Source organism: Salvelinus alpinus, chromosome 8 (genome assembly GCF_045679555.1).
Source record: "Salvelinus alpinus chromosome 8, SLU_Salpinus.1, whole genome shotgun sequence".
NCBI lineage: Eukaryota > Metazoa > Chordata > Actinopteri > Salmoniformes > Salmonidae > Salvelinus > Salvelinus alpinus.
In genome coordinates, this window is record NC_092093.1 from 31,898,979 (window position 1) to 31,922,547 (window position 23,569).

Here is a 23,569-nt window from a genome sequence, read left to right on the forward strand (position 1 = left end):
CAAGGCCTGCATACTCTTTAAACAATTAGGCTGTGTTTTCCTAAATACATGTCACCTATTTATTTAGCATGAGGACTAGAGGCTCATGAGTTATTACGCAGTAACCTAGACCCCATTTATTGTGTTTTCGGTCCTATACTCGCCATTGCACTGTTCATTTTTAGCAAGCTACAGATGTAGGATCTTAATTTGATCAATGTTGCAAGAGAGCTTTCCTGCAATGCAGGAAATGTTAAACGTGTAGTGTATTTGAGGTTTATAAAGGCTTCTGAAGTTTGTAATTTCCACTTAGAAATTTCAGGCTTGATTTTTCCCTTACGAAAAATGTCCATTAATTATAATCCACATAATAATTCACATTTCCTGTAATTCAGGATAATTTTTCTGCTGTAGCAAACTGGCTCAAATTAAGATCCTACATCTGTAGTGTGAAAAGCAGGGGCATCATTTTCATGCTGCTGCATGAATGCATTGTGTGATAGACAAGGGAAAACACAGGCTGCTGTGAAAGGGCCTTGATGAACCACAGGCCCTCTCCTCTCCGTCGTAATCTATCATTCTCTTTTATCTTTTTTTTTCTCCCCTCCATCATTCTTTTATTTCAATGGAGAGACTGCGGCTCCATAGTACACGCTAATCAGCCATGAGTAGAGGTCACCGGCACCATTCAATTAAAATCCAACCTATTATGTTATCGATTTTTCCTCTGTGTTTCTATCCTCAGGAAAGTAACACATCTAACAATAGGTCCCCTCATCTTTTTCCTTCAAGTGGGTTTCAATTTGAAGGCTAATTAAGTTGACCCGCATCCGTTCCATGGATCACATTATATCCAGCTGACATTAAATCACAATCCTTACTCTCGGTAGACCTGCCACTCACTCCCAGGGCCTGACGGCTTGGAGTTAAGCCCTTCACTGACGTGTGTGTGTGTGTGGGGGTGTGGGGGGGGTGGTGTCTGATTCTGTGTGTGCGTGAGATCTCCACAGTAACATCTCCACAGCTGTGTGTGGGTGGCTGGCTGAGTGTGCTCCTCTCCTGCGATGTGACGCCTCAAGAAGGGCTCACTGTCTCATTAGCACCTCTCCATCTCCCCATCCTCGTCAGATAGCTATTTTCATCACCTGCTAAATTCATACACAGCCTGGATCACAAGATGTCTCATCAGAAGGGAACATGGCTAATAAGAACAGATAAAGAAATTAGGTGAAACGTCCAAGTGTTAGATCTACTGCAAAGCGTTGAATCGTTGCGTTGGAGTCCAATGCTTTTGAACACTGCCAGTTTCTCTTCAACTAAAACTTGATCCTCAGAATCAATTCAGTCCATTCATTTATATTTGCGTTAAATGTCGGCGGGCAGAGTTCAGAATTGACTGAATTGTGTCATTAGGCTTCTCATTACTCATCAATATTTCTTATATTGTTCACATTTTATAAATCCACAAAATGTCTTATCACCTAACCATGCAATCAAATCAAGCTGTAGGTTACGTGTGAGGAATAATGGCACTTGATTGCACTTTGAATGCAAATTTGTTTGTTTTTTAAGTATCCTGAAAGTGGAGGAAATCTATTTATATTGCTGAAAAGCATGCCTACATGCTAAACTATCTCACTACACTTCCCCTTAAACTCCAATCAGAGTCTGTGTAAACAGCAGTGGTGAAGGAGATGGGTTTCTGTGGGCCTGTTAGGGTTTCTGGGTCATGGGTCAGGTTGAGGTTATCCCTGGTCTGTACTCTATGGTGGTGTCTCTGGCTCCCTGGGCCCCTGAGGTGGGTGTCTAATGATCCATAATGCATTGAGGTCAGAGGAGGCCAGAACACACAGTCTCCCAGGCAGGCTAGACACAGGGTGAGAGAGAGAGACTGGTCAGACTAAGGGCCACTAGCAAACAGATGACAAAGACACTTGATTTGTGGCTTTATATTTAGCCATAACTTCAAAATTGTTTATTTGGGATTTTTATCAAACATAATGCAATTTTAGTTTACAAAAATGCGATGCATATTTAATCTCAGATTATTCTACTTTTTTTTATGTATCTTTACCCCACTATGACAGCACTTGAAGTACATTTTATAAAGAGATGGGCTATGACAAAAATGAATCTCAGAAATGATACTTGAGCCATTGAAATACTTTTCTCTGCTGAGCTTCGAACTTTGACTATGAGTGTGCCAGGCATCAAATCGGATTAACCCATAAAGAAAATAATTGAAAAGCCTCTAAAGATTGGCCTTGAAGTAGCAGGAGTCAATAGAGATGAGAATGATGCCACATCTTCACCAGGTGACTCAGAGATACATCAATTTATACCTGCCTAGGGGGGAAATCCATTGACACGGACCAGAGAGAGAGGAGATGGAGAGAGAGAGGAGATGGAGAGAGAGAGGAGATGGAGAGAGAGAGGAGATGGAGAGAGAGAGGAGATGGAGAGAGAGAGGAGATGGAGATGGAGAGAGAGAGAGGAGATGGAGAGAGAGAGGAGATGGAGAGAGAGAGGAGATGGAGAGAGAGAGGAGATGGAGAGAGAGAGGAGATGGAGAGAGAGAGGAGATGGAGAGAGAGAGGAGATGGAGAGAGAGAGGAGATGGAGAGAGAGAGGAGATGGAGAGAGAGAGAGGAGATGGAGAGAGAGAGAGAGGAGATGGAGAGAGAGAGGAGATGGAGAGAGAGAGGAGATGGAGAGAGAGAGGAGATGGAGAGAGAGAGGAGATGGAGAGGAGAGAGGAGATGGCGAGGAGAGAGAAGAGATAGCGAGGAGAGGGGAAAGGTGGGGAGAGGAAAGGAAAGGGGACAGGAGAGGAAAGGAAAGGAAAGGGGAGCGGAAAGTAAAGGAGAGGAGAGAGAGAGGAAATGAGAATGGAGAGGAGAGAGAGGAGAGAGGAAAGGAAAGGGGAGAGGAGAGAAAAGGAGGGAGGAAAGGGGAGAGGAGAGGAGAGAGAGGAAAGGAAATGAGGGGGGAGAGAGAGAGAGGAAAGGAGAGGAGAGGAAAGTAAAGGAGAGAGAGAGCGAGCTCAGAACCTGTCTCAGTGGGACCAGTTAAAGCAGCCCTGGGGCAAGGACGAAGGACGGTGGGCCCTGGGACAGAGGAGGCGGAGAGGGACAGACACGGGGGATGAGAAGGAGAGAGAGAGATGGGCAGAGTGGAGGACAAACAGTCCCTGAAGATGTGTATTGGAATCAGAGTTCCAGAGTATATAGAGATCTGAAGGCAGAGCTGTGGGTGAAACAGAGGGGTGAGCAATATTACAACAACAACAACAGCTGGCCTGACATCCAGAGCAGTGTGTAACCATCACAACATGGGGATGGGGAAATTAGAGCAATAAGTACATTATACTGAGTATGGTAATTGTCAATGCAGAACTAAATGAATCCACTGTTGTGAATAGTGTGTTGATAATTTTTACCTCTAATTACTGAGGGAGTTTTGTTTGAGAGTGCTTTTTTAAAATGTTATTTAATTTTTTCCTTTATTTAACCAGGTAGGCAAGTTGAGAACAAGTTCTCATTTACAACTGCGACCTGGCAAAGATAAAGCAAAGCAGTTCGACACATAACAACACAGAGGTACACATGGAGTAAAACAAACATACAGCCAATAATACAGTAGAAAAATAAGTCTATATACAATGTGAGCAAATGAAGGGAGGTAAGGCAATAAATAGGCCACGGTGGCGAAGTAAATACACTGGAATGGTAGATTTGACAGATGAGTGTGCAAAGTAGAAATACTGGGGTGCAAAGGAGCAAAATAAATAAATAAATACATTAGGGGAAGAGGTAGTTGTTTGGGCTATTTATAGATGGGCTATGTACAGGTGCAGTGATCTGTGAGCAGCTGGTGCTGCAAGCTAGTGAGGGAGATAAGTGTTTCCAGTTTCAGAGATTTTTGTAGTTCGTTCCAGTCAATGGCAGCAGAGAACTGGAAGGAGAGGCGGCCAAAGGAGGAATTGGCTTTGGGGGTGACACGTGAGATATACCTGCTGGAATGTGTGCTACGGGTGGGTGCTGCTATGGTGACCAGCGAGCAGAGATAAGGCGGGACATTACCTAGCAGGGTCTTATAGATGACCTGGAGCCAGTGGGTTTGGCGACGAGTATGAAGCGAGGGCCAGCCAACGAGAGCGTACAGATCGCAGTGGTGGGTAGTATATGGGGCTTTGGTGACAAAACGGATGGCACTGTGATAAACTGCATCCAATTTGTTGAGTAGGGTGTTTGAGGCTATTTTGTAAATGACATCGCCAAAGTCGAGGATCGGTAAGATGATCAGTTTTACGAGGGTATGTTTGGCAGCATGGGTGAAGGATGCTTTGTTGCGAAATAGGAAGCCAATTCTAGAATTAACTTAGGATTGGAGATGTTTTATGTGAGTCTGGAAGGAGAGTTTACAGTCTAACCAGACACCTAGGTATTTGTAGTTGTCCACATATTCTAAGTCAGAACCGTCCAGAGTAGTGATGCTGGACGAGCGGGCAGGTGCAGGCAGCGATCGGTTGAAGAACATGCATTTAGTTTTACTTGTATTTAAGAGCAGTTGGAGGCCACGGAAGGAGAGTTGTATGGCATTGAAGCTCGTCTGGAGGGTTAACAGTGTCCAGAGAAGGGCCAGAAGTATACAGAATGGTGTCGTTTGCGTAGAGGTGGATCAGAGACTCACCAGCAGCAAGAGCGACATCATTGATGTATACAGAGAAGAGAGTCGGCCCAAGAATTGAACCCTGTGGCACCCCCATAAAGACTGCCAGAGGCCCGGACCGGTGGGATTCGAAATGGTCGGTGATCTGTTTGTTAACTTGGCTTTCGAAGACCTTAGAAAGGCAGGGTAGGATAGATATAGGTCTGTAGCAGTTTGGGTCAAGAGTGTCCCCCCCCTTTGAAGAGGGGGATGACCGCAGCTGCTTTCCAATCTTTGGGAATCTCAGACGACACGAAAGAGAGATTGAACAGGCTAGTAATAGGGGTTGCAACAATTTTGGCAGATCATTTTAGAAAGAAAGGGTCCAGATCGTCTAGCCCGGCTGATTTGTGGGGGTCCAGATTTTGCAGCTCTTTCAGAACATCAGCTGACTGGATTTGGGAGAAGGAGAAATGGGGAAGGCTTGGGTGAGTTGCTGTGGGGGGTGCAGTGCTGTTGACCGGGATAGGGGTAGCCAGGTGGACAGCATGGCCAGCCGTAGAAAAATGCTTATTGAAATTCTCAATTATAGTGGATTTATCGGTGGTGACAGTGTTTCCTAGCCTCAATGCAGTGGGCAGCGGGGAGGAGGTGCTCTTATTCTCCATGGACTTTACAGTGTCCCAGAACTTTTTTGAGTTAGTGTTGCAGGAAGCAAATTTCTGCTTGAAAAAGCTAGCCTTGGCTTTTCTAACTGCCTGTGTATATTGGTTTCTAACTTCCCTGAAAAGTTGCATTTCACAGGGGCTGTTAGATGCTAATGCAGAATGCCACAGGATGTTTTTGTGTTGGTTAAGGGCAGTCAGGTCTGGAGAGAACCAAGGGCTGTATCTGTTCCTGGTTCTACATTTCTTGAATGGGGCATGCTTATTTAAGATGGTGAGGAAGGCATTTTTAAAGAATAACCAGGCATCCTCTACTGACGGGATGAGTTCAATATCCTTCCAGGATACCCGGGCCAGGTCGATTAGAAAGGCCTGCTCGCTGAAGTGTTTCAGGGAGCGTTTGATAGTGATGAGTGGAGGTCGTTTGACCGCTGACCCATTACAGATGCAGGCAATGAGGCAGTGATCGCTAAGATCTTGGTTGAAAACAGCAGAGGTGAATTTAGAGGGCAAGTTGGTTAGGATGATATCCATGAGGGTGCCCATGTTTACAGCTTTGGGGTTGTACCTGGTAGGTTCATTGATCATTTGTGTGAGATTGAGGGCATCAAGCTTAGATTGTAGGATGGCCGGGGTGTTAAGCATGTCACAGTGTAGGTCACCTAGCAGCACGAGCTCTGAAGATAGATGTGGGGCAATCAGTTCACATATGGTATCCAGAGCACAGCTGGGGGCAGAGGGTGGTCTATAGCAGGCGGCAACGGTGAGAGACTTGTTTTTAGAGAGGTGGATTTTTAAAAGTAGAAGTTCAAATTGTTTGGGTACAGACCTGGATAGTAGGACATAACTCTGCAGACTATCTCTGCAGTAGATTGCAACACCGCCCTCTTTGGCCGTTCTATCTTGTCTGAAAATGTTGTAGTTAGGGATAGAGATTTCAAAGTTATTGTTGGTCTTCCTAAGCCAGGATTCAGACACGGCTAAGACATCCGGGTTGGCAGAGTGTGCTAAAGCAGTGAATAAAACAAACTTAGGGAGGAGGCTTCTCATGTTAACATGCATGAAACCAAGGCTTTTACGGTTACAGAAGTCATCAAAAGAGAGCGCCTGCGGAATAGGAGTGGACCTAGGCACTGCAGGGCCTGGATTCACCTCTACATCGCCAGAGGAACAGAGGAGGAGTAGGATAAGGGTACGGCTAAAAGCTATGAGAATTGAACGTCTAGGACGTCCGGAACAAAGAGTAAAAGGAGCAGGTTTCTGGGGGCGATTAAAATAGATTCAAGGTATAGTGTACAGACAAAGGTATGGTAGGATGTGAATACAGTGGAGGTTAACTTAGGCATTGAGTGATGATGAAAGAGATATTGTCTCTAGAAACATCATTGAAACCAGGTGATGTCATCGCATGTGTGGGTGGTGGAACTGAAGGGTTTGATAAGGTATAATGAGCAGAGCTAGAGGCTCTACAGTGAAATAAGCCAATAAACACTATTCAGAACAGCAATGGACAAGGCATATTGACATTAAGGAGAGGCATGCTTAGCCAAGTGATCATAAGGGTCCAGTGAGTAGTGAGGTTGGTTGGGGTCACGGTGATTCAGAAAGCTAGCCGAGCCATGGGTAGCAAGCTAGCAGAAGATGGAGGTCTGTTTTTAGCCACCCCGTGCGTTTCTGTCGGTAGATTAGTGGGGTTCCGTGTGGTAGAGGGGACCAATCCAATTGTCAAAATAGTTATAGTTATAGTGGCCCAAGAAGATTGTTCGATAGACCTGTTCAGATAGCAGCCGATATGCTCAAAACAGCTAACAATTAGCGGGCCGCAGTTAGCAGATGGGCGTTCAGGTTACGTCGGGATGTAGGGGCCAGTTGAATAACTCCCTCGGGCAGATAAGTATTCCAGTCGAATAACTCCCTCGGGCAGATAAGTATTCCAGTCGTGAAGGTCCGGTGGGGCTCCGCATCGGCAGTAAAACGGGTCCGGATAGGTGATTGTAGCCCAGGAGTGGCTGATGGAACTCTTCAGCTGGCTAGCTCCGGGATAATTGGTGTTTGCTCCGGAATCGACGTTAGCAAATAGTCACTCGGATAGCAGTCAGTTAGCTGCAAGATCCAGGTGTAAATGTCCAGAGCTTGCGGTAGAAATCCGGGGATATGGAAAGAAAATAGGTCAGGTATGCTCTGGTCTGAGTCGCGTTGTACAAAACTGGTGATAGCTTTCCGAGCTAAAGGATAGCTGATGACCGCTAGCCGTAGTTAGCTGAATACTAATGTTAGCTAGTGAGCTGGCTATCTTCTGTTGTGGATTTCAGATACAAGATGAATAATACTTTTGTGGAAAAACTGATCCGCACCACATTTGGTGAGGCGGGTTGCAGGAGAGTGTTTTGAAGTTGAGTTTTTAGAAAAAAATATATAAAAAGATATGCGAGGAAAAAGATAAAAAGATATCAAATATATATATACGGGACAAGATGAGGACAAAGGACATCTGACTGCTACGCCATCTTGGATATCAATTTAGTTTAGTTTAGTTTAGCTTTAGTGAGTGTCCTCCAGGCTTTACTCTGAAAAACGCTGTGAAATCCATACAGTATTACTGGCATGCTGATAGACAAACTGTAAACTTATTGACATTAAAGGAATCCATGTCATGTAGAATCTTTTCAAATTTGGCCCTGTTCAATTGATGAAATGATTCTCAACTAAAGAGTCATACTCATTTCACATTGTGATATTTGCTGTTAATTTCTATTTTGAGCAAATATATTTGCCCTTGGATATCCGAGTTCCTGTTTCCACACAGGGAATCTAATTAGCGCGTAATAGCAATGGATTCATTAGGATTTCGCGAGAGGACTTTGAGTCTCTGAACATGGAGCTATTAAAGCTGGAGTCCCCTTATTCCTCGTTTATAGAAATACACTTAAATAATAAAAATCCTCTAATTATGAGTCAATAGCAGTATTACAGCGATCTCTGTGAAGCCTGTGTTTAGTGTAATGGATTAGGGCATCCACATCGTATTTGCCCGGCCTGCAGATCGATAGTTCCTACAGAATACGGTGATCCCGTAAAACTGTGGTTGGAAGAATTAGCATAGAAATATTCATTCCTCATGTAAAATGGATTTGCAGTCCCATGAGGGTTAACGCTGCAGCCCAAGTATTTTATTAAACGGGTTTTATTCAATCAAGCCCCCAAGCACAGAAGACAGATAGGATAAATATACATCATTCATATTTAACATGACAGTCTGAAAACATAAGATAAAGTTGGCAAATCCCGGAGAACAAGATCAACGGCTTCCTCTACCTCTTCTGAAAATAATATCCTCACTCACGATTCATCTGAGCACTCTTATGAATACCAAACCGATTCTATGCACAGATATAGCCTTTTTTTTTTATCTTTAAAAAAAAAAAAAATGTTACCCCCTTTTCGTGGTATCCAATTGTTAGTAATTACTATCTTGTCTCATCGCTACAACACCCGTACGGGCTCGGGAGAGACGAAAGTCGAAAGCCATGCGTCCTCCGAAACACAACCCAACCAAGCCGCACTGCTTCTTAACACAGCGCGCCTCCAACCCGGAAGCCAGCCGCACCAATGTGTCGGAGGAAACACCGTGCACCTGGCTACCTTGGTTAGCGCACACTGCGCCCGGCCCGCCACAGGAGTCGCTGGTGCGCGATGAGACAAGGATATCCCTACCGGCCAAACCCTCCCTAACCCGGACGACGCTAGGCCAATTGTACGTCGCCCCACGGACCTCCCGGTCGCGGCCGGCTGCGACAGAGCCTGGGCGCGAACCCAGAGTCTCTGGTGGCACAGCTAGCGCTGCGATGCAGTGCCCTAGACCACTGCGCCACCCGGGAGGCCAGATATAGCCTTTTATGAGCTAACCTATATAGTGTAGCTACCTATCAGAAGAAGCAACCCCCCCCCCCCCCTTCTTTCTCAGGAACGTCGTCTTGTTACTTGATTGTGTATCGTTGTCATTGAGAGTCAGGTCTGATTGCTGTCATTCATCCCAAGGGCCCTCCACAGCTGATAAATGGCTGATTACTGAGTGTATAATAGTTATACTGAAAGCCTGTACTTTGCCACTCTGTCTCTCTCAATATGTTCCTACGAGAGCTTTTTACCACACGACTCCTAAACGACTCTTAAAGTAACCAAATGCTCCTCGTTTAATCAAGCCCTCAGCTGCTAAATGATTTTTCAATAGGCCCCATGAAGGGCTCTCCTGAGCCAGGAGGCTCAGCTCCGTGCTATGTGGCCATGCCAGCGGTACGCTGTCACTATTATCCTGCTATGACACACCAGGCAGGGGTAGTTAAAGCGAATAGGAAATAATGTTGCATTGAAAAGGGCCCATTAAGCCGAGGTGATGTGAGTCCACAGCACCTCGAGTCATCCGCTGCCGCTGCAAAATAATGACAAGAGGCCCTGTCGAAAGCGCGGCCAGGCCCACTTGCTCTTGAGCAGCCAACCCGAGGCGAGGCTAATCTCCAAGTCAACAGGTTCCTATCAATAACTTTCTGATTTGATGAATGAGGCAGCAGCCAGTGAAGTTCAGGAGGGAGAGAGAGGGCGGTATTAACCCCTTAAGCTTGGTGTCAAGAGCATTGCAGGCAGGCAGGCAGGCAGGGGGAGTTTTAGTGAAGATGCATCACACCACACACTCTGGCTGGCAGCCTCCCAGAGAGAGAGACAGTGAAGAGGATTACCCTGAGATCCCTCTCAGGAGGCCACTGCTGACAGTTCACTTCTGCGATGTGTGTGTTCCCTAATATTGTAGGACATACTTTGCAGCAGGCAATCTACCAATAACGCTGGCCGCAGAGAGAGAAACAGCCATCAGTCGTTTCAAATAGAAACACCGTCAATAACAGGAGATATAGTGGAGGCATTTTATTCATAATATGTCATATTATTGCAAATACATTTTTCCATTGTGTACCTACACTGTTATTGCAATGTATTTATTAGTAGGACATGTGTTATTGTGAAGTGGTTCTTTGGGCAGAAGATACTGCCAGGCAATTGTGGTGTTTTTAATATCTCATTGGCCTTCACCCACATACTCAACAGAACAAGGTTTTTCATCCAATAATCAGAGCAATATTTCCTCCTTAAAATGAATAGTCCTTCAATAATAGAGTCTTTCCAGAAGTAGCCTACAGAGGAGTGGAATGTGAGGCCCGAAATAGCAAAGATTGGCCTTCTATGGATGAGCTGTTACGGAGAGCTAAAGAAATGCAATTATGTTTCAAACAGAGAAGAAGGTTAAGGTTACTCTCTGGGTGCATCAGGATGAATTGATTAAATGGTTTGCTCTTCTTTTCACCCAGCATGAAAACGTGACTCCACTCGAACAGTTTCTAGCCAAGCCCGTTCAAACATACTGCACCTGAAATACTTCACCATAGTGATTGAATAGGTCCCCACACAGTCAGAGGTGCTGACATCCGAGCCAGTGGATGGATTGTTGGAGTTTGCGACTGTAGCAATTGACCACATCTCTCCCTCTTTCCCCCTCTCCCCCCCCCCCCCAGACAATGAGCAGTCGCTTTTCCCCCCATGACGTCATCCTCACAGATGCTGTCCTCAGTCTGGACGAGGACTCCGTCTTGTCGACCAATGAGGTAGGAGGATTACTTATTATTCCCCCTCTGTCTCCCTATTCTACCTGGGGCTTTAACGTTCAAAGACCAGATTCAATCCATCCTCATCTAGCAATGTTATGCAGTATCTTACCCATGCACTCTTCTTATTGTGAGAACTGGAAGGTAACTGTGAGGGGAGTCTACCTGGTAGTACAAGTAGAATTTTATAGTACCCAAAAACATTCTCTGATTTCATTTGATAATGGGGGGGAAAAAGCTAGGCTGGCTTGAGTCCCAAGCCTGTGTGTGAAAATTAGCCAACAATTAACATTGTATGATCAGCTTCAGCGTTTCGTGTCTCTTATCTGACATTGACACCCACAACAACACCAACTGGTGAGATTTAGCAGTATCTGAAGAAGTAACAGAACTTCCAGACAGTTTCTTGGAAGTAGTCCCTCTCCCAGGGGAGTGGAGATGAACACCAACCGACCTCCTTCATCTTCAAAGCAACTCCTTGTTTTGTTTGTAGTCTGTTGTTATGCAGAGTGCCGTGTCGCTCTGCTTGTTGCTACGCTGTGCTCCGTCTCTGTGCCTGCATGTTGTTCCTGTTAATTCTCATTTCTGCTATTCAATTAGTCTCTGTATAATATTTGCACATTGCAGAATCAGCAAAGCGCTAAAGCTCTTTTTAATTGCTTGTTCCCATATAATTTGATCAGGAATTAATATTACTCCGTTAGAACATGGCCAAATGGAGTATCTCAGACTCAAAGTTGGCTCTTTCAGAGTAACTGCTCTGGCCTAATGTTCAAACTGGCACTGGGGCTGCACTCTACAGAGAAAGTCAACGCTGGTAACATGACCTACGGTAGAGGAAACAAGACAGAGGGAGGTGAAACATGGTGACAGGTTATATTAGTAGATCAAGTCTGTGGTCCAGGTGGATGCCCACCCTTAACACTAACCATTCACGGTAAAGTGTAAATCATCCTCTCTAACTAAAACATCTCAGACCTTTGGAGCCACGGGGATGTCTTGCCTCATAGGAGGCTGTTGAGGGGAGGACGGCTTATAATAATGTCTGGAACTGAGCAAATGGACTGGGTTCAAACACATGGAAACCATGTGTTTGATGTATTTGATACTGTTCCAGCCCGTCCTCCCCAATTAAGGTGCCAACAACCTGTCTTGCCTTATCTGATAAATTCCACCCTTGTGTTTCTCCATGAAACAGTATCAGTGAAATGGTCTGGTATCTTGTCTCCAAGTTTCTATCGCCCTATTGATTTTACATTGCATGTTATATTGATGAGGTAATTTCAACACACCTTGTCCATGAGAGAAATCCCTGCAATGGAGTTCATTTCTCAAGCATTGCGTAATAACCAATTTATCTCTCGTGGTCGGGACGGATTGATTGCCCCTCTAAAGGAAATTTGCTGTATTTAAGATTCCTGTTATTGAGTCACTGACTGGCAACATCTTGAACGAGGGTCTTTTTCTCCTGATGATTTCATTATCCGGATGCAGTTAGCTAAAGGATCTTCCCATGCTGTGAAATGCAAATTCGGTGACCATGGTGCCAATTCAAAAAACATGTATTCACCATCTGTCCTGGAATGAGAAACTAATGAAAGCCCAAGTTGTTTCAAGCAATCAGGAGGTTTGTGAAACCTATTACCTCTCCGGCATGCTAGTCTCTGCGATGATCATTGACTGTCAAACCATGAAGTCACAGTTTGATTAAGCTTCACGTCTTTGAAGGGGAAAAAGGGCGAGAGTGGCTCATTTTGCTGGCAGTTGTAAAAAAACACTAAATGAACCAAAGCAGCAGTTGCCTCTCAGTGTGAAGATTATGTTATTTTTCTTTTTATCAAAAGTTTCAAACATTTGCAGAGTTCTTTTGGCTGAGCCCTTGGAAATGTTGACGTTGTTTGTGTGTGACACAATGTACAAGTTGGATTTGCAGGGTTTTATTGTGTTACAAATATTGAACTTGTTAAATCAAGCTCATTAGGAAATCCATTGTTTTCTTCATCAAATTGGAGTCTTGGTGGTTGAGTGATAATAGTTTCCTGCACCTGCTGCTTTCCATTCTAAGCACATGTTGTATTGTTTCGGTGTGTATAAATACAATTTCTGCTGTGAATCTAATTAAGAAAAGGTTCTGCTTTGGGAAATGTAAAATTTCAAAACTGACCAACATGTCGGTGTAATGATTACATTCCACATGTATTTCCGTCATACCTTTTTGACACATGATGGACAGACAGACAGACACAGAAGGCTATGTTTCTCTTTCTGGGCTAGTTCACCCCATCCAATGCCTGCATTAAGAATGAGACCATCTAAAAGCTAGAGCCCCAACAAGGCTTTAATGAAGATGTTTCATGCAGGTGAAAGGGAAGGGTTTTGCCAATAAAGACCTTTCAGACCGCGGCTATCCAAATTTGAAGCTCCCATAAGATTTCAGTGAGTTAAGACCTAATCCTTAGTGAATTGTGAGTCTTATCAGCGTATAAGAGACCTGCAAAATATAATTTATCTATTTGAGATTTTATTAATTGCACCAAGACAATCTTCACCTTCCAAGAGGATCCACTTAAATTGTATCGCGGTGCAAGATTACAGAACGGATGTTACAAAAGTTTTATGAGGTTATTTTAGAAAAAAGACGAATCCTACAGATGTCTGTCGAAAAAGCCAAGAACCAGTCAGATGCAAATCCCTCATCTGCTTAATAATCTGTCTCAGTAATTGCCCTTTAAACATTGAAAGCATCTTAATTGAAAATAACTGAAATGTGAGCGAGTAGAGCATTTTTAATGGGACTTTTCATATTACAATAACTACATAGAACAGTGACAGGACAGAATTCATAATTGCATTGCTTCAACTCATTAATCACATGATTATGCTTTAAGAGAGGATACGGTGTGGAATATGAATGTTCCTATCATGACACTGTCTGGCTGCCCATGAGAGAGCAGGGCACAGATAACAGTAAAACAGTCAGCCTGTCAAATGTTCTCCAGGGATCCAGTGGAACATATCGACTGTGGATATGAATGAATGGAACATAACACAACGACATGATCTTTGTCATTTAACAAGATCTAATGTCACAAGTTTACTTTCCTTCAGATCATGAGAACTCAATACTAGTGAATATGCTGGAAACCAAATGCTGCATGTCTTTCTTTCCTATATGACTATACACTCTTAGAAAAAAAGGTGCTATCAAGAACCTAAGGGCTATTCGGCTGTCCCCATAGGAGTACCCTTTGAAGAAGCCTTTTTTTGTTCCAGGTAGGACCCTTTCCACAGAGGGTTCTACATGGAACACAAAAGGGTTCTCCAATGGGGACAGCCGAAGAACCCTTTTGGAACCCTTTTTTCTAAGAGTGTACTTTTCTATTATTTAATAACATATCACATCAAATGCCACAGGTAATTGATATGCCGGTAGAGATTTGTGATGTAGACTCTTAGCAAGCCTTATTCAGAAACCATCTTATGTATTAAATGGGATTAATGTATGTTGCCCTTGGAAAGTCTTTCTGCAAGGATAGCATTTCCCCTCTGCGTATGTCATTAATCTCCGTCCCTATTTCCAATCCATAATTAACTAAGACACATTGTGAATGTGCCAAATCAGTCTGTCACAAAGGATGCGAGGCACAATCAGGGCATTATAAGAGCGTAATTCCAAAAGGCAAAATGATTTGCATGATATCATAAATCCTGCACTGAGGTAATGTCTAACTCGGCGATTAATCAAATGCTACATTAAGAAAGATGTTTCCAACCTTTTTCTCAGCTTTTGTGGTCTCATTTCTTCATAATTGAGCACACATGCATCATGACACAGCTAAGAGGTGTGCGATTATTTTAAGGGACCTTCTGTTTTTTGGGGCTCTGTTCTCTCTTGTGTTTTGGAAATGAATTTTGTGCCACTCTGCCAACAGAAGTCAGGAAGTGTATTCTACTGTGTGGTGTTCTTCATATTCTCTGGACTTGAGCGACTGTCTTTTGATATTTGGTGTTCCTGAGAAGAAGACCTTTGGAATTCAAATCTACTCTTTTGCTACATTGTACTGTAGTTGACATAGCTGAACTAATGCAGAAGTAAATCTGTCTATTAGCGATTTTGAAAGATGTCTTTTCATTTGAACCCCAGGTTGACTTTGCCTTCATCGTCTGGCACAGTTTCCCAGACAGGATTGTGGGCTACCCAGCACGCAGCCATTACTGGGACGGCAGCAAATCAAGATGGGGCTATACCTCCAAGTGGACTAACCAGTACTCCATGGTGCTCACAGGGGCTGCGTTCTATCACAGGTACAGTAATATGGTGCTCACAGGGACAGATTAAATTGTTTCTTTTCCTCATCAATCTACACACAATACCCCAAAATGACAAAGCAAAAAAATATATATATTTTTTTTTTGCAAATGTATTACAAATTAAAAACTGAAATATCACATGTACATGTGTTTTCAGACCCTTTACTCAGAACTTGAGTAAATTACAGCCTTGAGTCTTCTTGGGTATGACGCTACAAGCTTGGCACACCTGCATTTGGGGAGTTTCTCCCATTCTTCTCTGCAGATCCTCTCAAGCTCTGTCAGGTTGGATGGGGAGCGTTGCTGCACAGCTATTTTCAGGTCTCTTCAGAGATGTTCGATCAGGTTCAATTCCGTGCTCTGGCTGGGCTGCTCAAGGACATTGAGAGTTGTCCCGAAGCCACTCCTGTGTTGTCTTGGCTGTGTGCTTAAGGTCGTTGTCCTGTTGGAAGTTGAACCTTCGCCCCAGTCTGAGGTCCTGTGCTCTCTGGAGCAGGTTTTCATCAAGGATCTCTCTGGACTTTACTCTGTTCCTCTTTGCCTCGATCCTGACTAGTCTCCCAGTCCCTGCTGCTGAAAGACATCCCCACAGCATGTGCTTCACCGTAGGCATGGTGCCAGGTTTCCTCCAGATGTGACGCTTCGCATTCAGGCCAAAGAGTTCAAACTTGGATTCATCAGACCAGAGAATCTTGTTTCTCATGGTCTGAGAGTCTTTAGGTGCCTTTTGGCAAACTCCAAGAGGGCTGTCATGTGCCTTTTACTGAGGAGTGGCTTCCGCCTGGTCACTACCATAAAGGCCTGATTGGTGGAGTGCTGCAGGTTCTCCCATCTCCACAGAGGAACTCTGGAGCTTTGTCAGTGGCCATCGGGTTCTTGGTCACCTCCATGACCAAGGCCCTTCTCCCCCGAATCCTCAGTTTGACCCGGCGGGCAGCTCTTGGAAGAGTCTTTGTGGTTCCAAACTTCTTCCATTTAAGAATGATAGAGGCCACCTTCTTCTTGGACCTTATATAGACAGGTGTGTCTATATGTCCAATCAAGTTGTAGAAACATCTCATTGATGATCAATGGAAACAGGATGCACCTGAGCTCAGTTTCGAGTCTCATAGCAAAGGGTCAGAATTTTTTTAAAGCTGTTTTCGCTTTGTCATTATGTGGTATTGTGTGTAGATTGCTGAGGATTTTGTTTTATTTGATACATTTTCGAGTAAGGCTGTAACACAACAAAATGTTACTTTCCGAAGGCACTGTACATTCAGAACCCCTGCCTGCTCTCTGTGAGGGGTGTAGGGGCCATGATAATAGCTCAAGGAGGGGAATGCGGTAACACATACCAATTACTTTGGGCACATACAGGCAGGCACGCATGGTGGTTATAAAAATCCCTAATACATATCGAGACCTGTTAACACTGTATAGCAGAAACTCTCCTGCACTTGTCACTTACTCTTACCACGGAGGGGTGTGATGAGGTTTCTATTGTTTTGTACCAGCATCACACGTTGCCACATACACACACTGGTTCATAAACTCAGCAAAAAAAGAAACGTCCTCTCACGGTCAACTGTGTTTATTTTCAGCAAACTTAACATGTGTAAATATTTGTATGAACATAACAAGATTCAACAACTGAGACATAAACTGAACAAGTTTCACAGACATGTGACTAATAGAAATGGAATAATGTGTCCCAGAACAAAGGGGGGGGTCAAAATCAAAAGTAACAGTCAGTATCTGGTGTGGCCACCAGCTGCATTAAGTACTGCAGTTCATCTGTTGCTCATGGACTGCACCAGATTTGCCAGTTCTTGCTATGAGATGTTACCCCACTCTTCCACCAAGGCACCTGCAAGTTCCCAGACATTTCTGGGGAGAATGGCCCTAGCCCTCACCCTCCGATCCAACAGGTCCCAGACGTGCTCAATGGGATTGAGATCCGGGCTCTTCGCTGGCCATGGCAGAACACTGACATTCCTGTCTTGCAGGAAATCATGCACAGAACGAGCAGTATGGCAGGTGGCATTGTCATGCTGGAGGGTCATGTCAGGATGAGCCTGCAGGAAGGGTACCACATGAGGGAGGAGGATGTCTTCCCTGTAACGCACAGCATTGAGATTGCCTGCAATGACAACAAGCTCAGTCCGATGGTGCTGTGACACACCGCCCCAGACCATGACGGACCCTCCACCTCCAAATCGATCCCGCTCCAGAGTACAGGCCTCGGTGTAACGCTCATTCCTTCTACGATAAACGCAAATCCAACCATCACCCCTGGTGAGACAAATTTTTGCTTTTTGCCAGTCCTGTCTGGTCCAGCGACGGTGGGTTTGTGCCCATAGACAACGTTGTTGCCGGAGATGTCTGAGGACCTGCCTTACAACAGGCCTACAAGCCCTCAGTCCAGCCTCTCTCAGCCTATTGCGGACAGTCTGAGCATTGATGGAGGGATTGTGCGTTCCTGGTGTAACTCGGGCAGTTGTTGTTGCCATCCTGTACCTGTCCCGCAGGTGTGATTTTCAGATGTACCGATCCTGTGCAGGTGTTGTTACACGTGGTCTGCCACTGCGAGGACGATCAGCTGTCCGTCCTGTCTCCCTGTAGCGCCGTCTTAGGTGTCTCACAGTACGGACATTGCAATTTATTGCCCTGGCCACATCTGCAGTCCTCATGTCTCCCTTGCAGCATGCCTAAGGCACGTTCACGCAGATGAGCAGGCACCCTGGGCATCTTTCTTTTGGTGTTTTTCAGAGTCAGCAGAAAGACCTCTTTAGTGTCCTAAGTTTTCATAACTGTGACCTTAATTGCCTGCTGTCTGTAAACTGTCAGTGTGTTAACGACCATTCCACAGGTGCATGTTCATTTATTGTTTATGGAACAAGCATGGGAAACAGTGTTTAAACCCTTTACAATGAAGATCTGTGAAGTTATTTGGATTTTTACGAATTATCTTTGAAAGACAGGGTCCTGGAAAAGAGACGTTTCTTTTTTTGCTGAGTTTATATGTTTTATTCAGGAGTAGTCTACGTCTTTCAGTACAGTAAGTGCCATTTAGAAAACTAATCCGAATTCCTCACACCACTGACAGTTTTTGTATATAAGCAGCATAATAGAAAAGGAAATAACGTCTTTGTTTTTTTTCTTTCCTTTTTCCATAAAAGATTTGATTGTAAATGCAATGCCTCAACACAATGAATACAAACTATTAAGCCATGCAGCAAATTGAATTGAGAAGTATTTTCCTCTCATGAGAGATTTGAAGTCATGTCTTATCGGGCAGTTGCAGATAAACTACTCTCATGGAACATGTCATTGTTGTAATCTATTGTGTGGTTTTAAAATGCCTCTATTATTCAGCTCTCAAGGCTCTCAAGGGTCTGTCTACTGAGGCATTGTGATAATAGTCAAGTGGCAAGTGTTTCTACCATATTGTCACCAGTAGCAAGTGTAAAAACAATCCTATCAGATCAGCATAATTAACAAATCTGTGTCATTAATTAGATCGCTATACTGATCAAAAATATCAAAGCAAACTGCAACAATTTCAAAGACTTGACCGAGTTACAGTTCATAAAAGTAAATCAGTCAGACAATCCTGCGTGTCGTGGTCGGTGGTTGTGAGGCCGGTTGGACATACTGCCAAATTTTCTAAAACGACGTTGGAGGTGACTTATGGTAGAAAAATGGACGTACAATTCTCTGGCCATAGCTCTGGGGGACATTCCTGCAGTCAGCATGCCAACTGCACACTCCCTCAAAACGTGAGACATCTGTGGCATTGTGTTGTTTACAAAACTACATTTTAGGCTGGCCATTTATTGTCCCCAGCACAAGGTGTACCTGTGTAATGACCATGCTGTTTAATCAGCTTCTTAATATGCCACACCTGTCAGGTGGATGGATTATCTTGGCAATGGAGAAATGCTCACTAACAGGGATGTAAACACATTTGTGCACAAAAGTGAGAGAAAATAAGCTTTTTGTGCGTATGAAACATTTCTGGGATCTTTTCTTTCAGCTCATGAAACATGGGACCAACACGTTTACATGTTGCATTTATATTTTTGCTCAGTGTACATTTCCCATCCAAAGATATCAACATGAACAAAGATATCAGGCAGAGTGTGATATTCAGATCTGCAAAATGACAACGTTGACAAGATAACTGACAGCACATAGATCAATAGCTTCGCAGAGAGAAAGCCACAGAGTTTGTCTCAAAGGAAAGTCCTTGTGCTCATCTTTCCTGCATGGATGAGACCGACATATGGTGCTGATGGCAGACCTTGGCTGTGACACCTCACCTTCACGAGGCTGACAGTGATAGCTGGGCTGATGCTGTAGAGGCCAAGAGCCCAGCGGAGCTACCAAAGAGGAGGAGGAGAGATAAGGCACGAGTCAGACTGCCTCTGGATCTAAATAGAGTGGCCCACCCCGACTGACGCCCATCCCTCAGCACAGACGTACAGGAAATGATGCGCCTTCCTTTGTCAGCCATACAGCCAGGGCCCTCAACATAATAAACAGACGGGAAATGAGACATGGTACAATCAGGGCTGCCAGAAAGAGAGGGGCGAAGTGTCTCACTCTGAGAAATTAAAACATCCGTCTCTGGGTGTCGTCAGGCGGGTGGATGAGGCCGCAAGGGAGGGTGGCTCTTCTGTGGGCTGGCTCCGCTCATTCTGCCGGATGGCTCCACCAGACAGATTACCATCCATATTCTGTGAATAGAAAACAACAAGGGACATTATCCAGAGAAATGGTGAACCTTCGGGAAATGGCACTGAGAATGGAATTAAGGAGATTTGATTTCCTGTGTAGTCACTGCTGTTTCCATTTGCAATATTGCACTATGCAGTATATCAATGTGGTGTCCTTTTATGAATGTATCCATCCCTCTTTCTCTCTGTGTTTCTAGGTATTATCACTACTTGTACACTCACTACTTGCCAGCCAGCCTTCTCACCATGGTGGACCAGATGGCTAACTGTGAGGATATCCTGATGAACTTCCTGGTGTCTGCTGTCACTAAGCTCCCACCAATCAAAGTCACCCAGAAGAAGCAGTACAAGGAGACAATGATGCAGCAGGTACAGTAGGTCTTCGTGGTAACAGTGTGTGCTTGCCTGCGTTTGTGCGTACGTGTGTGTGCCTGAGCATGCGCGTTTGACCTGACGATCCTAGCTTGTTGAAGATGCTGTCCGCGAAACCCTGTGTTTACCCAGCATAAATCACTATCCAACGGCCAATTTCAATAGATATCAGGTATCTAGTGCTTGGGTCAGGGCACAATTTCAAGCTTTGGCGGCGGTGCCTTTTAAGATTAGGGAGTAAGATTTGCGGTATCGTACCATGAGCATGGACTATTTCTATTACATCAGATTGGACGACTGTCATTCATATTCCATTCATCCAGCTCAATGTAACATCGATAGGTTTAGGCTACGACATGATGCTCGAATTTGCCCTATACACATCATGAGGTAGCCACAGCCAAGCCTACAATTGAAAGATTAAGGCGTAGGTGCACACAGGTCATGAGACAAATTTGAGTAATCAAGGTGTCAGACACTGACACATTTAATACCACCTTGCACGCTCTTGCCTGCATGTAGTTGATCTGGGGTGTAATCATTAGTCCAAAAGGTTGTTTTGCAACTAAAACAAGAGTTTCTATTGGACAAATTCAGATAGGTCCCTCCCCATTTTGTTCTGTTTGCTTCCGTTAAGAAATGTTTCGCAACATAACCAGGCGGAATGAATATAACCATGATCACCCGCACACACAGTTCATTTTTTCATAGCAGCCACCTGCAGTATCATCACTTTGCTAGTTTTATACTTCCTTTTCCCATCTACACGCTTTCCTCCTCTCACCTTTTCCACCTTGGACTTCAGTGCACAACTCAACAGCTGTCTGTGACCAGGCAAAAAAAACTCTCCATCCAAACCTTCATACCATAACCGCTACATAACCTACGTCGTTGTCACCATATTACCGTTCTAGTCAATCAACTAGAACTAACGCGTTAGTAAACCCCCAATCCAATCCATGTGTACATTCATGCAGTACAGTGTACAGCAAGCAGTTTAGCAGTTACTCTGGAGGGGAAAAAACGAAAGCTTACCTTGACTTAAAAGAGTTGCGGTGTTGGATAACCTTAGCCAGTTAGCTAACATAAATGGCATTCCTCTCTGTTTGAGTCAGGTTGGTGAGTAGAACAAATTAGTTGCATTGGCTAAGTGATAGGTCAACTATGAAGAATGATCCTTGTTGTGACACATTGTCAGTGTACCCAGAGGACTGAAAATAGCTGTCCTGTGGCTACACCATGGTGCTACACTAGAGGGTGCTGTTGAGGTTACTGTTGACCTGCATTGCAAAACCGTGTGTTTTAATCAGTTATTTGGTGACATTAATATTTTTAGTATGGTTTTATCTAAAAATGTTTTTGTTTTTTTATGTTTCACTACTTTTATTTTTATGAAATTTACTGAGTAGGATGGTTCTCCCATTCCTCCTCTGAGGAGCCTCCACTGATCTCAATGTGCCTGCTAGTCTGAAATGAGCCTGAAATTGCAGCCAGACACAGAGCCTGTGATGCGTGCTGTGAGGTGGGATATGAGAGAGGAGGGACTGCAGTATTACAGACCGGTTCACTCAGGAGCCTCCAGAGAGAGGTGGAGGCGGACGGAGGAGGCTGCAGCGCACCAACAGTCTCCCTGTGTGATTCCCCGTCTGGTTGGTGTGCACGGGCTGAGCCGGGGCCGGCCCACGTCAGGCCTGATTGATGGCCCCGCTCGGGGCAGCCCGATGACTCGCCTCTATCGGCTCTGTGATTAATGTCTTAATTGTGTAGGCAGCAGCGTACCAGTGGTGGATTTTCTCCCATCTCTCTCAACACATAGCATCTTCAGACCCTTTCCAGGCATATTTTTCCACTGCAGTCATCGGTGCTGAAACATTTGTTGCCCTGCTTCAAGATCACACAGGAAAGTTAATCGGAAACATGAAAATGTTTGCGGGAGACTTATGGAGATTTTGGCCGGCACTTTATCAGTTGAATGGGAGTTAAAAGGCAACAAAATATAACTATTCTTACATGTAGTTTTATTTGTGTGTATGTATACAGTAAATATGAGCTGGGGTTCCACTCCATTCAGCAACCTTTTTATGTATTTCCAGGCCGTCTTTGGAGGGAAAACAGTTTACATCAGACGACACAGCTCTAATGTACCATCCTCCACACAGTACATGTTTCTGCTTTTAAACTGATGCAGAGTCAGTTCGTACCGTGACCTGTGTGGAGTTGGTGTGCTGAACTGACGTATCTCCTCTGTCTGTGTGTCTGTCCACAGGGTTCTAAGACGTCCCGGTGGGCCGACCCGGACCACTTTGCCCAGAGACAGACGTGTATGAACTCGTTCAGCAGCTGGTTTGGGTTCATGCCCCTGCTGCACTCCCAGATGAGACTGGACCCTGTGCTGTTCAAGGACCAGGTCTCCATTCTGAGGAAGAAGTACAGGGACATCGAGAGGCTGTGAACCCAACACACACTCATACACACAGAAGAAACTTGAGTGGTGTGGGTTTGGGCCAAATCTCCTTCTGCAAGTGAAAAGAACTGCCTTTTTTGACCAGCCTGTTCAGTCAGTCAGACTGTCCGAACAATATGTGAAATCTCTACAGAGTAATTTATTATGAAATATGCAACACCAGGACCGTTATCCAGAGGTAATGATCTTGGCTATTGAAGATGATTCATCTTCAATGTCAGTAAGTTGGACTGTGTCGATGTTGTCATCGTTGTCGTCAAAAAAATTATATTGTGACATTTCACACGCTTCAACACCAGACAGATTGTCGTTGTCAATTCCTTCTCTGACAGAGGAACCAGGAAGTGAGGTCACAAAAGCCTGCAATGTGCACTCCTGTTTGGTTTCAGATATTTTCTGTGGCAGTGTGATCTTAAACAAAAATTAACACAGTGCATTGTTTGTCCTCCATGAGATCTATAAAGTTTTTCTCTAACATTGTATATGTTGCTTTCCATTATTCATTTCTGGGGCTTATTGGGCTTTCCATTTGGAATTGTTCGATTTTTGGGGGGGGTTGCTTCGTTCTCCTATGAGCATTAAATTGCCAAAAAAGGTAATCTGATAAAAGATGCTGAAATGTATACAGCCTATTGTATTTATTCTCTGTTTCAGCGATGATGGCGGTATACAACCTGTTTAGAAGGAATTACTACCATGTTCTTCTGCCTTGGTGAAATGTTAAATATGCAAAAGTTGAACAAACAACTCTTCCCA

The 23,569-nt window shown here is 44.3% G+C and overlaps 1 protein-coding gene across 2 annotated transcripts in view; it reads left to right on the top strand.

Moving 5' to 3' along the window:
* Positions 1-23,295, top strand: part of LOC139582955 (exostosin-1-like) — a 239,172-nt gene extending 215,877 nt beyond the window's left edge. For both annotated transcript variants that reach the window (XM_071413479.1, XM_071413480.1), the window contains exons 9-12: positions 10,856-10,945; positions 15,090-15,250; positions 20,175-20,346; positions 22,616-23,295. In XM_071413479.1, the coding sequence (XP_071269580.1) occupies positions 10,856-10,945; positions 15,090-15,250; positions 20,175-20,346; positions 22,616-22,801 (609 nt within the window). In that variant the 3' untranslated portion in view covers positions 22,802-23,295. The remainder of the gene's footprint in view (positions 1-10,855; positions 10,946-15,089; positions 15,251-20,174; positions 20,347-22,615) is intronic.
* Positions 23,296-23,569: the final 274 nt, after the last annotated feature.